The 13,712-nt window shown below is 35.6% G+C and overlaps 1 protein-coding gene across 4 annotated transcripts in view; it reads left to right on the top strand.

Annotated features, from left to right (window-relative positions):
- LOC116560993 (dynein heavy chain 7, axonemal) overlaps positions 1–13,712 on the top strand; it is a 107,691-nt gene that overhangs the window by 10,611 nt on the left and 83,368 nt on the right. For all 4 annotated transcript variants that reach the window (XM_032292579.1, XM_032292577.1, XM_032292578.1 and 1 more), the window contains exons 5-6: positions 3,111–3,274; positions 10,279–10,433. In XM_032292579.1, coding sequence (XP_032148470.1) covers positions 3,111–3,274; positions 10,279–10,433 — 319 coding nt within the window. The remainder of the gene's footprint in view (positions 1–3,110; positions 3,275–10,278; positions 10,434–13,712) is intronic.

Consider the following 13,712-nt stretch of genomic DNA (forward strand, 5'->3'; position numbering starts at 1 on the left):
ATAATCACACATAAGCTCATATAATTATGAGACAGAAGCCTGGCAGACAACACTTTAATCAAGTGATAAAAATTAGTGTAATCAGTAAATGAACAATTTGAAATTGTGTGCCATCTGATGGATGCAATGAGAAGAGCACATGATTTCTGTGATATTCCTGCCAAAGATGCATAACCTGAGATGAATCATGATGGAACATCATACAGAGCCAGTTGTGGGGCATTCTATAGAATATTAACGGGCTTATCAAGGTCATGAATGTCATCAATTCCCCCAAAACCATGATGGCCTTTCTTGTGCAAACCTCAAGGAATGTTGGCCCAGCCTACTTAGCAAGAGCCTGAGGGAGATGGCAGTGCCCAGCACGCCCTCTCAGCCAGTGCCATCTATGAGCACCCAACACCCTCATCAACCCAGAGGCTGGTACCAGCATCATACATATCCACCTTCCTTTTGCCTTCTTCTGTTTTCTCTCCAGTTATGTCATTCCCTATTTCTGAAATATTTGATCTGTAAACTCAACTTGGACGTTGACTTTTGACTTTCTGAATAGGAACCTTGGCTTATACCCCCCTGGTTCCTGCATATCCTGCAGACTGTCCCCCAGGTGGAGTCTCACAAACTGCAGTGTGTGCCCTGATCCTTGTTGGCACTGAAATGCCCTGCCATGGCCCCTCACAGAGCATGTGAGCCAGAAGTAAATGTTTTCCATCTCTCCTACTGGTTCAAAATGGATTTACTTTTCTATCATTGTATGTGCTAGATATTTGTAACATAAAGAAAATACTTAGAAAAACGTGGTGGTCCTAACGACTTTGTAAAGTGATGCTTTATTGTTCTTTTTTTTTTTTTACTCTAAGGTTCAGGGGTACACATGCAGGTATTTTACATAAGTAAATTGTGTGTCACCAAAGTTTGGTATACAGATTATGTTATCACCCAGGTAATAAGCTTAGTATCTGGTAGGTAGTTTTTCAGTCTTCACCCTCTTCCCACCCTCCATCCTCAAGTAGGCCCCAGTGTCTATTGCTCCCTTTGTGTCCATGTGTTCTCATCATTTAGCTCCCACTTATAAGTGAGAACATAGAGTATTTGGTTTTATTTTCCTGCATTAGTTTGCTTAGGTTAATGCTCTCCAATTACACCCGTGTTGGTGCAGAGGACATGATCTTATTCTTTTTTATGGCTGCATAGTATTCTATGGTGTATATAGACCATTTGGGTTGATTCTATGTCTTTGCTATTGTGAATAGTGCTGCAGTGAACATACACATGTATTAGTTTCTCTAGAGGGACAGAACTAATAGGATAGATACATATATAAAGGGGAGTTTATTAAGTAGTATTAACTCAAAGGATCACAAGGTCCCACAATAGGCTGTCTGCAAGCTGAGGAGCAAAGAAGCCAGTCTGAGTCCCAAAGCTGAAGAACTTGGAGTCTGATGTTCAAGGACAGGAAACCTCCAGCATGGGAGAAAGATACAGGCTGAAAGGCTAAGCCAGTGTAGCTTTTTCATGTTTTTTCTGCCTGCTTCATATACTGGCTGTGCTGGCAGCTGATTAGATGGTGCCTACCCAGATTAAGTGTGGGTCTGCCTTTCCCAGCCCACTGACTCAAATGTTAATCTCCTTTGGTAACACCCTCACAGACATACCCAGGACCAATAGTTTGCATCCTTCAGTCCCATCAAATTGACACACAGTATTAACCATCACAACGTGCATGTGTCCTTATAGTAGAACAATTTTTATTCCTTTGGGTGTATACCCAGTAGCGGGATTGTTGGGTTGAATAATAGTTTTAAGTTTTTTGAGAAATCACTACACTGCTCTGCACAATGGCTGAACTAATTTATATTCTCACTAGTAGTATATAAGCAGTCCCGTTTCTCCACAACCTCACCAGCTTCTGCTGTTTTTTCACTTTTAGCAAAAGCCATTCTTATTGGTGTGAGTTGGCATCTCATTGTGATTTTGATTTACATTTCTCTAATGATTAGTGATGTTGAGAATTTTTTCATATCCTTATGGATACGTATATGTCTCCTGTTGAGAAGTGTCTGTCTGTTCATGCCCTTTGCCTACTTTTTAATGGGGTTGTTTTTTTTTTCCTTATTAATTTAAGTTCCTTATAGATTCTAGATATAGACCTTTGTCAGATGCACAGTTTGCAAATGTTTTCTCCCCATTTTGTAGGTTGTCTCTTTACTCTTCTGATAGTTTATTTTGCTGTGCAGAAGCTCTTTAGTTTAAATTGGTCTTATTTGTCATTTTTTGGTTTTGTTGCGATTGTTTTTGGCATCCTTGCCATTAAATCTTTACCAGGACCTATGTCTAGAATGGTATTTTCTAGGTTTTCTTCTAAGGTTTTATAGTTTTAGGTTTTACATAGAAGTCTTTAATCCATCTTAAGCCGATTTTTGTATATGGTGTAATAAAGGGGTCCAATTTCAATCTTCTGCATATGGCTAGCCAGGTATCCTAGCACCATTTCTTGAATAGGGAGTCCCTTCCCCATTGCTTATTTTTGTAGACTGTGTCAAAGATCAGATGCTTGTAGGTGTACAGCTTTATTTCTCTGCTCTCTATTCTGTTCCATTGGTCTATGTGTCTGTTTTTGCACTGGCATCATGCTGTTTTGGTTATTGGAGCCTTGCAGTATAGTTCAAAGTCAGATAATGTAATGCTGCTGGCTTTGTTCCTTTTCCTTAGGATGGCTTTGTCTATTCAGACTCTTTGTTGGTTCCATATGAATTTTAGAATATTTTTTCCCAAATTCTGTGAAAAATGTCATTGTTAGTTTGATAGGAATAGCATTGAAAATGAAGCTTTAGAATAACAATTGGTAATTATTTTTTCCAGATACAAAATTCTGACTTAAGTGCTCAGTCTAGACTTTATCTCAACATTGAATATGTTGAGTACATAGCTGACCTTCTAAGTTAGAATTTTATTTGAAGTAAGAATCGGAGAAACACAAATCATTTTTGAGGTAGAGTTTCTACAGTGGTTTGTTGAATCAATGAATAAAGTATAAATGGAAGAATTACAAAACATGCTTTTGGTAACCGCCAGTCTCATTTCTTTATTTTTCTGTGTATGTTCTAAAGAACCAAACTAAGGAGTGGACAACTTTGTGCAAAGGAAGAAATATCCCCTGCTCAGATGATTATTCCCTTATGGGTACCCTGGGAGAAGCTGTGACAATTCGAACTTGGAATATTGCTGGATTACCTTCTGACTCATTTTCCATTGATAATGGGATAATCATAATGTAAGAAAAATTGTTCTCACAAATGGTGTTTATCAAATAATCAGTAGATTTATCTGTGTTCCTTCTAACAATTTTAGGTAGCAAACTTTTACAGTATTAAAAAATTACTTCACTAATTAGTGAAATTAAGTATGAATAATCACTTTCTTCTCCTATTAATAATAGTTGAGTATTAGACACATAAGTAAACAAACCAACCAGATGACTTTTACTTAATTTTTAAAAATTAATTTTTAGCAAATAGAGCAAAACCCTGCCTTAAGTAAGGGAAGTCCAAAATTTTCATTCCCATAAAATACAGGGTTTTGTTATTAGAGGTTAATGAAGTGTGCAGCAGTGCATCATTGATGGTGATTCTGCAGATGTTCCAAATTCTGTCTTAGTCTGTAGTGTGGGACTATTTTAAATTAGATGGGTATATTTCTGGGTCCTATCCTGATAGGGATTAGTAGCCATTATACCTGTAATTGCCTAATTAGTAGGGAAATCCTGTGTAGACTGGGCTAGGAGATTATTAAAGGCTTGTCTGCCTCACCCTCTCCTCAAGGTCTCACATCCCAGAAACCAAGGACTTCAGCCTATCACAGTGTGAGGACAACCTTGTTATTTCCAAGTTCACATTACCATGAGCCTTTTATCACTCAGCCAGTTTTCTTGGGGTTTTAGCATGTTAACAATAGCACAGATAACTACCTCTGTGTTACGTGACTATTTTGACTAGTTGTTAGGTTACTATGAAAAAGTAACTGACATGATGGTACTTTTTAAAGTAAAAATGGTTGTGGCATGTGAACTTTTAAAATAGAAGTAAACACTAAATGTGGAGACTATTCCTAAGTTTTATGTATGTAGTATTTATGAAAATCATTTTACAAATTAAAACTCTGGTGAACGCATTTGTTTTTCAATAAATTATTCTGATATATGGATTTCTTTAGCATTTATTTACTAAATTGTTTTATAAGAATTTGAGGTATATGCAATATGATTATAATATAAAACAAGATAAAATGTGATGAGACCACCTAGGGGAAGTTAAAGGAGTGGTTACTGTTAGAATTTGAGACAAGCTAATCCCTAAAGCTGGGCCCAACATTAAATTCAAAGTTTTCTGATAATTAAGGCAAAAAGAAAAAGCTGTATCACATAGTTCTTGTGAGTTCACAAAATAAACTGTAGATAGAGAGACCAAGGAGCTAAAGTTAAATTTAATTATTTTGTCTATTTAAGGAAAAGATTACAAAGCTTTACTTTGGGGAACTAAAATACTGGGTACTCTGATGCAATAATCTAAATTAATCCAAGAAGAAATTAGATAATCTAGATCAATGATAAATATGTGTATTAGCTGGCTGCTAAAATTAAGATTGTAGCAGATTTTTAAGTGCCTTTTACCAAGCACAGAATGGAAGCTCATTGTTGAATTACTTAACATGTGGCATGCAGACAGTTTGTGTTGATGTTTAGTGTTAGAATATACCTTACAGATTGACACAGGTGGGAGATTTCTGAAATTTTGGAAGTCTAACATTTACTTTGACTTTTGTCTAGCTGAACCAATTAACTAAAGCGTAAAAATAGTCAAATTTTTGCTGCTTTTGTTATTGTTACTGTTTTTATCTCAGAAAAGAGCTTTAGCTCTTCTCAAGCTCTTGTGAATGTAGCTGGTCATGTCCTACATATTGGTAGTTACTGAAGTGGTAGTCATTGTTTTGACTTGCAAATATTATGGTTCTTTCTAGCAGGATATCTATAACTACTTTATCCATCATCCGAGGCCAAATTGCATCTTACTTTGTAGCAAATTAATATACCCTTACATTTGAGTCTAGCATATTTCAAAAAAAATGGAACTGTTGATGCATATAAGATCCTAAACTGTTCAGTGATTATTTTTCAAGACAACACACTCACATTTTGGGAGGGATGGAGATAGCGATTGATGTTAATGATTCATAACCCCTATATCTTTACTATTCATTTGTAAAAATGTTGAAATGTTAGCAAAAAGTTATGGTAACAACTATACTAAGAAGAAAATATTAACAATTTTCATTTTTGGCTTCTTTTTCCAATATATTTTGATAATCTTATACGGAAAGCTTTCAGTAAATACGTTTAGAGTGATCACTTTGAAATATCAGCTAAGTATCTTCTTTACCTGTGCAGTGCTCGACAATGATGATATCTAATATTGAGCACTCACTGAGGACCTAATCCTGTGCTAAGTGCTTTTCACATATTATCTCAGCTAAGTGAAGATGATTATTTAGGAAAACTGGAAGAATCTATAAAATTTGGGCAAGTTAGAAAATAATTAACTTTTGGGGCGATTGACACCTAAAGGTCCCTGTCTAATTAAAATTTCAAAGGTTAGTGATAACATTAAATGTAATTATATTGTTATCTGAACATTTCCCGGGTAAAGGATTAGGATTGTTTAACATCTTGGTCATTAGATCAGACCTATATTTGATGTAACTCTGCTTTTTTAAAAAGTAAGTTTTTTCATTTCTATAGGCGAGAGACATATTAGGTTTAATTCAGCAGCAATAATAACTGAGAGGAATAACACATTACTTTGTCTGTTTTTATGAATTTATGTGTGTGTGTAAAAAGGAAAATATCAAAACTCTGAAATGTACTGCTGCTTTTTATTCAAAATCTGTGTTCCATAAGACTGCTGTGAATGTGTATTTTCACTGTTAGAAGTCTGTATTTTCAAAAAATCCACAAAAGCACCAAATAACAATCCTCTCTAGACAGTAACAAAAGAATACACACTGTCAAAACTTGGAACATTGAGTGCTATAAAAATTCAGTTTCCATTTGGGAACCACTGATTTTAAAGCCTTTGTAGATTCAAGAATGTTTGATGGAGGAAGTAAGAGAAAGGTTATGTGGAGAAAAACATTTTCTTGTTTAAAAAAAAATACAAAATAATAATGGAAAAGTAAGCAAGTAAATATAGTGCTTGTTCATTTTGAATTCAGTATTTGTATTCATCCAAAGAGTGAAGCTATTTAAATCTGTTTGTTGCATACAGTTTTCCACAATTGTTGGTATGTTTTTTTAAACGACCATTTTCTTTTCATCTACACTGAAGAATATCTCCTTTAAAATTTTATTCATCTCATATGTTAGTCTGTGGAAGCCCAAATCTTTAAAATTGGATATTAGCTGAAGTCACAAACATCCTGTCTTTGAATAGAAAAAGATGTTATGTTAAGACTATTGTCTGGGGAAAATAAGTTTGATATAGTTATTAACTAGATATGGAACAATAAAACGTCTGTTTGTGTGTAACTACACACACACACATATATAGGGAGAGAGTGTTGCAGGTGGAGGGAAGAGAAAGAGACAGTGGAGATACACAATTATTCCAGCACAATTTATTGAAAACATTATCCTTTTTAAAAAACAGATTGCCTTTACATCTTTTTTGTGTGTGTGTTTTGTTTTGTTTTGTTTTTTGGCTATTCAATGCAAAATAATCCTCTTCAGTTTTACTGAGGTGGCTGACTGCATCACGGTCGAATCCACCTCTAAACCGGAATTCAGTTGCTGACCCAGCCCCAGCCTCGCCTTTCTTGTCTGCACCAGTGCTCACAGCACTCCGTCTGTTAGTATCTCTGTCTGCTTCCACTCTTGAGTATTGCAGGCCGCTCACCCTCCAGACCTTTAGGCTGAGGCCTGCCCATCTCTGGACGGTTACAGCGTAGGGTGGCAGGCACAATTTCCGGGGCTGGATGAAGGTAATCACGGAGATACTGGATACCGTCATTGGTAAGGCACCAGTAGAAATGCCTCCAGGCCAACTGTTCCTTCACGTAGCCTCGGGACTTGAGAGACTGCAGGGCTTTCATGACATGAAGGCACGTTCTTGTCTGCCGGCTCCGGGTGCTTAGGCATGAGGACATCCTTTTCGGCCACCTTCACTTCCTCCTTAAAAAGGAGTTCATAAATGTCAATCCGGTTCTTCTTAGGCATCAACATCTCGGTGGCTATAGGGCCGGGGTCGGGGCTGGAAAGGAAGCGCCTCTACATCTTTGTTGAAAATAATTGGTTCACATACATGTGGGTTTTTTTGCTGAGTTCTCTGTTCCATTGACCTATATGTCTTGATGTAAATACCGTATTTCTTTGATTATTGAAGCATACTAAGTCTCAAAGTCAGATAGTATAGCTTTCATGTTTGCTCTTCTTTTTCAAAATTGTTTTGTCTAGTTGTTACTTCTAAATATAAATTTTAGAATCAATTTTTAAATGACCACACACGATCTTGCTGGGATTTTTATTGGTACTAATTGAATCTACAGATCAATTTGAGAAGAATTGACAACTTAGCACGTTTTCTAACATATGAACACAGTGTATTTCTTCATGTACTTAGGTGTTCTTTGATTTCTTTCATCAGTGTTTTGTTGTTAGATTTATACCCAGTATTTCTTTTTTTCTGTGTGGTACTTAAAAGATTGTGTTCAGTTGTTCATTGGGAAAGTAGTTTATTTTTAAATACTGACTTTTTACCCTGTAGCTTCATAAATTCATTTATTCTAGGACCTTTTATGCAAATTTATTGGGTTATTTTATATGTAGACAATCATGCTGTCTGCAATTAGTGACAGTTTAACTTATTACTTTCTAATCTGTATGCCTTTTATTTCTTTTTATTAGCTTATTGCACTGACAAGGGCTTCCAGTATAATGATGAATAGGGTTGATGAACTCTGACACTGTTGCCTTTTATCTAATCTTAGAGAAAATCAGTCTTTTACTATAATATATGGTATTAGCTATAAGTTTTGTAACTTCTTTGTATCATGTGAAAGAAACTCTCTTCTATTCCTAGTATTTGTTCACCTTTATCTCATGGTTATAATACCTGCTTTAAGGTTATTTTCTGGCAATTTCAAATCTATGTTTCTTTGAGAATTAGCCATATCATTGTTCTTTGTGTGTTAATTTTGGATTGTATCCTGGAAATTTTGAATATGAGACTCTGGGTCCTGCTAAAATCCTCTGGACAAGATTGATTTTTTGCTTTAGTACTCAAATGACTCAATTAAGTTTAGATCACAACTCTCAGCTTTTCTTCTGTGGGTGATGTTTCAATGTCAGTTCAGATTTGTAAGCCTTCACTATACTATTTGTATCTACTTCTCGGCATTCATTACTCAGGAGTTAAATGGAGTAGGATTTATGATATTTTTTAAAGCCTCTGATATGCTACTTTAGATGTGTTCCATGCATGCACAGCTTCAGGTCTTCCCTCTTCAGAATTTCCCCCACCCTCCACCCCACTTTCCATATCGCAGGGGCACCTTTTTGAATACATTTTTCTGGCCAAAGTGATGAAGTTCTTTCAGGGTTTTCTCTTCCCATGCTATTGCACAGTTTCGTGCCAACACTGGGAGCAAAGTGGCAAGAGAAAAGAGAAAAATACTTAGATTTCTCTCATCTTCTGTGCACAACAGGGACCTCTTTTTTTTATTTCTATCCAGAGAGACAGGTTTTTGCTCAGCGTTTTAGGTAACTGCACCACTGTTTCTTCTGTCGTAACACGGTCCTGTGAGTAGGTTTAACCTTGGGGTAGAGACAAAAGAGAATAAAGAGAGAAAAAGCAAAACATGAAACAAAACATGGATTTATGCCCACACTTTCTGGCTCACAGATGGTCCTTTTTTCAGTTCTCTATTTTGAGTTATTGCTACCTGTGCCTGCTGCACAGTTCCCCAACTAAGCCAGAAAATAGAAAAAAAAAAAAAAAAAAAACCTTGGAAAGCTCACTACCCCATTACTGATAATTCCTCAAGTTACGACTTTCCTCCCATTCACTTTTATTTACTGTTTAATTGCTTTTTGTATTTTGTTCAACATTTTTAGATGTAATCAGAGAAGAAGATAGGCTGTAAAAAGCCTAGCCCATCTTGGTTAGCATCAGAAGTCCTTTCCTCTGATTTTGAAATGCTACTTATTGGACAAGTATTTCTGTGCAGCAATAATCTCTTAAAGAATTTCAATTTGTAGAATTATTTAATTTGTATGGTGTTTGCCCATGATATGGAAACTTATTTTCATTAGAATGTCATACTTCCCATGCTCTGCTCACTTTTGAAGGGTGTGGCAGTATCTTTAGAAAATTGGCCAGGATAATGGCTTGTGTTGATTGAAACTTCTAAGAGAAGGAAAAAGAATAGTAATTTTATTGCCAACTACATTTCACACAAGACAGAAAGCTATGTGGTTGGATGTCATATGGTAATTGCAGATACTGATAAGCTCTTCTGTAACTCCACTATACCCTAGAAAATAAACTGGGTTCTTCCTGCGGTATTGCTCTTGTTCTTATCATAAAGCAAATATGTAATGAACTACATATATGACACTAAATACACAAGTGTTGGAAACAAAGATTGGTTCAACCGTTGTGTTAACACTTAAGTGTCCCTGGATATTATGAAGTTTACATGATACAAAATTATGCTTTTTACCTTTTTGTTAGGCAATTATTTCTTTAATCGTCTAGATTTTGGAGCTGTGATATTCCCAACCTCTTTCCCTATTGTACAAATGATAACAGGTAGAAACTTCGGAAGCAAAGTGACTTACCCAAGGTCACATGATTAATTAATGGGAGGGCTTAGTGAAGAACTGGAATTTCCTTATTTACAACACAGTCCTCTTGATGGGTGTCGCTGTGACATAATTAGCAAGAGCAGCAAAGATTTTCAAAAGTGTAATTTAACATTTAGAAATTGTAATTTTCCAAAAAATGTAAGAACTTGTGTTACCTTTGCAGGATGACTTCTGTAGTTGCCATTCAGATAGCCCACTCAATCTACGTCTCTGTTTTAAGAACATAGTTTCTCCTAAGTTAAAAAGGTCAAATATTACTATAAAGGGAAAACTTTTAGAAAGCCACATGTGATGTGAACGTGATTAAATAGTGTAGAAACAAATCATGGCTTGACCAGCATCATCTTTCTCCTTTTTTTCAGGAATGCAAGAAGGTGGCCTCTGATGATAGATCCTCAAGGTCAGGCTAACAAATGGATCAAGAACATGGAAAAAGCCAATAGTCTTCATGTAATTAAACTTAGTGATCCTGACTATGTCAGGACTCTGGAAAATTGCATCCAGTTTGGTACTCCTGGTATGTAGTTGAATAACAAAGATACATTGCAAAACTGTCTGGAGAGGGCACAGTTAACCCAAAACTATATAAATTGTTTCAAGCGATCGTCCCACCTTAGCCTACCAAGTAGGTGAGAGACTATAGGTGCACAGTTCTGTGCCTGGCTAATTTTGTATTTTTTGTAGAGGTGGGGTTTCGCTATGTTTCTTAGGCTGGTCTCAAACTCCTGGGCTTATGCCAAATGCCTTCCTTGGCCTCCTAAAGCACCTGGCCTAGACTCATGTTAAATGGTGACTTTGTTAACATTCTTCATTATTTAATGATAATTAATCAGATGAGAATTTTAAAGATTATAAACCTCCCAGAGGGTTAGGAGGTTTTCTTTGTCTTAAGATTCATTTGTGATGCTTCCCCTAATTTAACTGTTTTAATTTATGTCTGTTGTTTCCCATTCTTTAGTTCTCATTACATCTCTAATTCTGCATTTAAAAGAGCCACTTAATAATATGACAATAGTATGTTAACACAACACGAGTTCAGTTGTCTATGTATTCCTCTCTCGGCTTACCCTATAGAAGTGGCAGAGAGGAGAGTATAGATTTTATGTACCTGGTTATTATCTGCCACCTAAAGTAGAGAGATTACAAGCATGACAAACGATTTTTCAGTACAGCCCTTCTGCAGATGTCACATTTATCAAAACAAAAAAACACAAAACTTGTGTTTTGAGTAAATTGGGGTTATTAGTCATGCTTTGAATTCATGTAGCCCATCACATTTTGACTATTTACATGACCAAATAAAGGTAAATACTTAAGAAACTACAACTTATTTAGCTCCAGGACAGGTACAGCAAGTCTCACTTGTTATTAGACCTAACACAATATGGAAGAATCATAATAAATATTTCAGGTAGTCTTATGGACATCTTATTTGTGCATATTAAGAGGGAGTTAGTCTTCAAATATGATAGTTTTAAGTTCTGTTAGAATAAGGATGAAATGAAAACAATCCAAGTCTACCTATGAAATTTTGTGTTTATGTAATAGACACATAGACACATGCACACATGGTATTTCATTTAATTGTTGTTCTAAGCATATAGAATGTGATATAGCAGTTACATAGAAAAGGAGAACATGATCTCTACTATTAAATATTTTGCCTGTTTAAACAGTAAGATTAGATATATGTTTGTGTGTATGTGCATACATATACTGTAATAAAATTAGAAGGTGGTTGTCTATCACTAATTCTTACTGGGATCAGTGTACTTAATGGGTAGGTAACTGGTCTTGGATTCAGAGTACCTGCCTCTGTCACTCGGTCATTGCTTCAATGACCTTCCTAAGTCTCAGTTTCCCCATCTATATTTTAACCATATAGTATTAGGAAGAAATAGATTACTATATGTTGGATACTTACAGCAGTATCTATTGCTTAATTTATGTTTTTTTTTGTTGAGCATTTACTATATGATTTATGTGTATCATCTTTTAATATGACATAAGAAAGACACAAATGATGTACTCTAGGAATTCAGAGGAATCAGGGAAGACTTCTTGAAGGAATTGGCACCTTAAGTACTTTGCACCTTAAATACTTTAAGTAGGCTGGACACAGTGGCTCATGCCTAAAATCTTAGCACTTTAGGAGGCTGAGATGGGAGGATTACTTGAACCCAGGAGTTTGAAACTAACCTGGGAAACATAGTGAGACCCATCTTTACAAAACATATAAAAATTAGCTGGGCATGGTGCTATGTGCCTGTGGTCCCAGCTACTCAGGAGGCTGAGGTGGAAGAACCGCTTGAGCCCAAGAGGTCAAGGCTGCAGTGAGCTGTGATAGCCCCACTGCGCTCCAACCTGGGAAACAGAGTGAGACCCTGTGTCAAAAAAAAAAAACTCAAAATCCAAAACATTATAAAAAAAAATAAAAATCTAAAATTACTTGGGTTAACTTAAATATTCAAATAATTTCCTTGACACAGTAAAAGACAATTAAATGATAATTGAGCATCTACCATATGCTTCACATTCTGGAGATTTCTGTGATGTCAGTCACAAATCTCGATGTTAGAATTTCATAATTTTAGACACAAAAGGGCCATAGAGATGATCAATTTAGTTTTCCAAAGTATGGGTCACAATCATGGTAGAGATAACCAATTTAGTGGGTCATGACCAGTATTTTGTTAATAAGATGCAGTAAGAAGGAATAGAACGTAGTAGGCTGCAAAGCGTAGTATAAAGGCAAGTATTATTTCATGAAATTTTAAAATTTTATATGCATATTTATGTCCTTAGTCAATGTTTAAAATGTATTTTCTACTTTGAGTTGTGACCAGAAACGTTTGAAATCCAGTAGTAATTCCAGCCACTTCGTTTTATTAACAAGGTAAGTGACATATTAGAGAATGTTAATTAAATGGCTTAACCAAGGTAGTTAACTGCCTCTTAACTATATTGGTCCCAATAAGGGTGAGTGATGGATGTCCCCTTTCTATACATATGTGTGTGTTTATGACTGTGGTATTAAGCAAAATATTTGATAGTAGAAATCATGATCATGTTCCCCCTTTTTATGTAACTCCTGTATCAACATACTATATGCTAATTAATCCAGTTAAGAGGAGTGCTGAAACTAGTCCCTAAGTCTTCTGCCTTTGGTGCTTACTGTGTCACACAAGCAAGATTTTCCTTCAGTTGATATAACCTACTTTTTGGAATAAAATACTTTTTAAATGCTAATGATTATTTACAATGCTTTCTAACATTAGTCCTCAGAGAAAAGTGAGAAGTTTTAATCTCTTAATGGAAGGAGAGATAGATGGCAGATTTTAAAGCTATTTCTATATTTAACCATCAAGTAAAAGAATCTGTTACTGTTACAGATTTATGACACAAGTGGTTAAAGAATCTTCTATTTAAGGAGTTAGCTTTAGATACTGGCCTCTTCAGGGACAGTGGCTTTTGATCTATTGTCCCTTATAGGCAGCCTGGGTTGAGCTGGCAGAAGTTTTTGCCTGCTTCAGCCACCAGCCTCTACTTCAACAGAGCAGGTCTCACTTTTCTTTTTTATATTGCATCTTATGATAAGATCCTCTTTGAAAAAAAGTATTCTGCTGCTTAAAAAAATTGTTAAAGCCAATGTTCTAGAAAATAAAGGTACATCTGTATTAGCTATATCAATGGATAAGGTGTGCATAGAATACTAATCATACAAATATTGCTGATAAATCAATGTATAGAGAAGATATTTTAATGACTTTCCATTGAATCTGTAAAAAAAAAAAAA

This window comes from Sapajus apella, unplaced genomic scaffold, assembly GCF_009761245.1.
Source record: "Sapajus apella isolate SASKATOON/1434 unplaced genomic scaffold, GSC_monkey_1.0 scaffold28, whole genome shotgun sequence".
In the NCBI taxonomy this organism is placed as follows: Eukaryota; Metazoa; Chordata; class Mammalia; order Primates; family Cebidae; genus Sapajus; species Sapajus apella.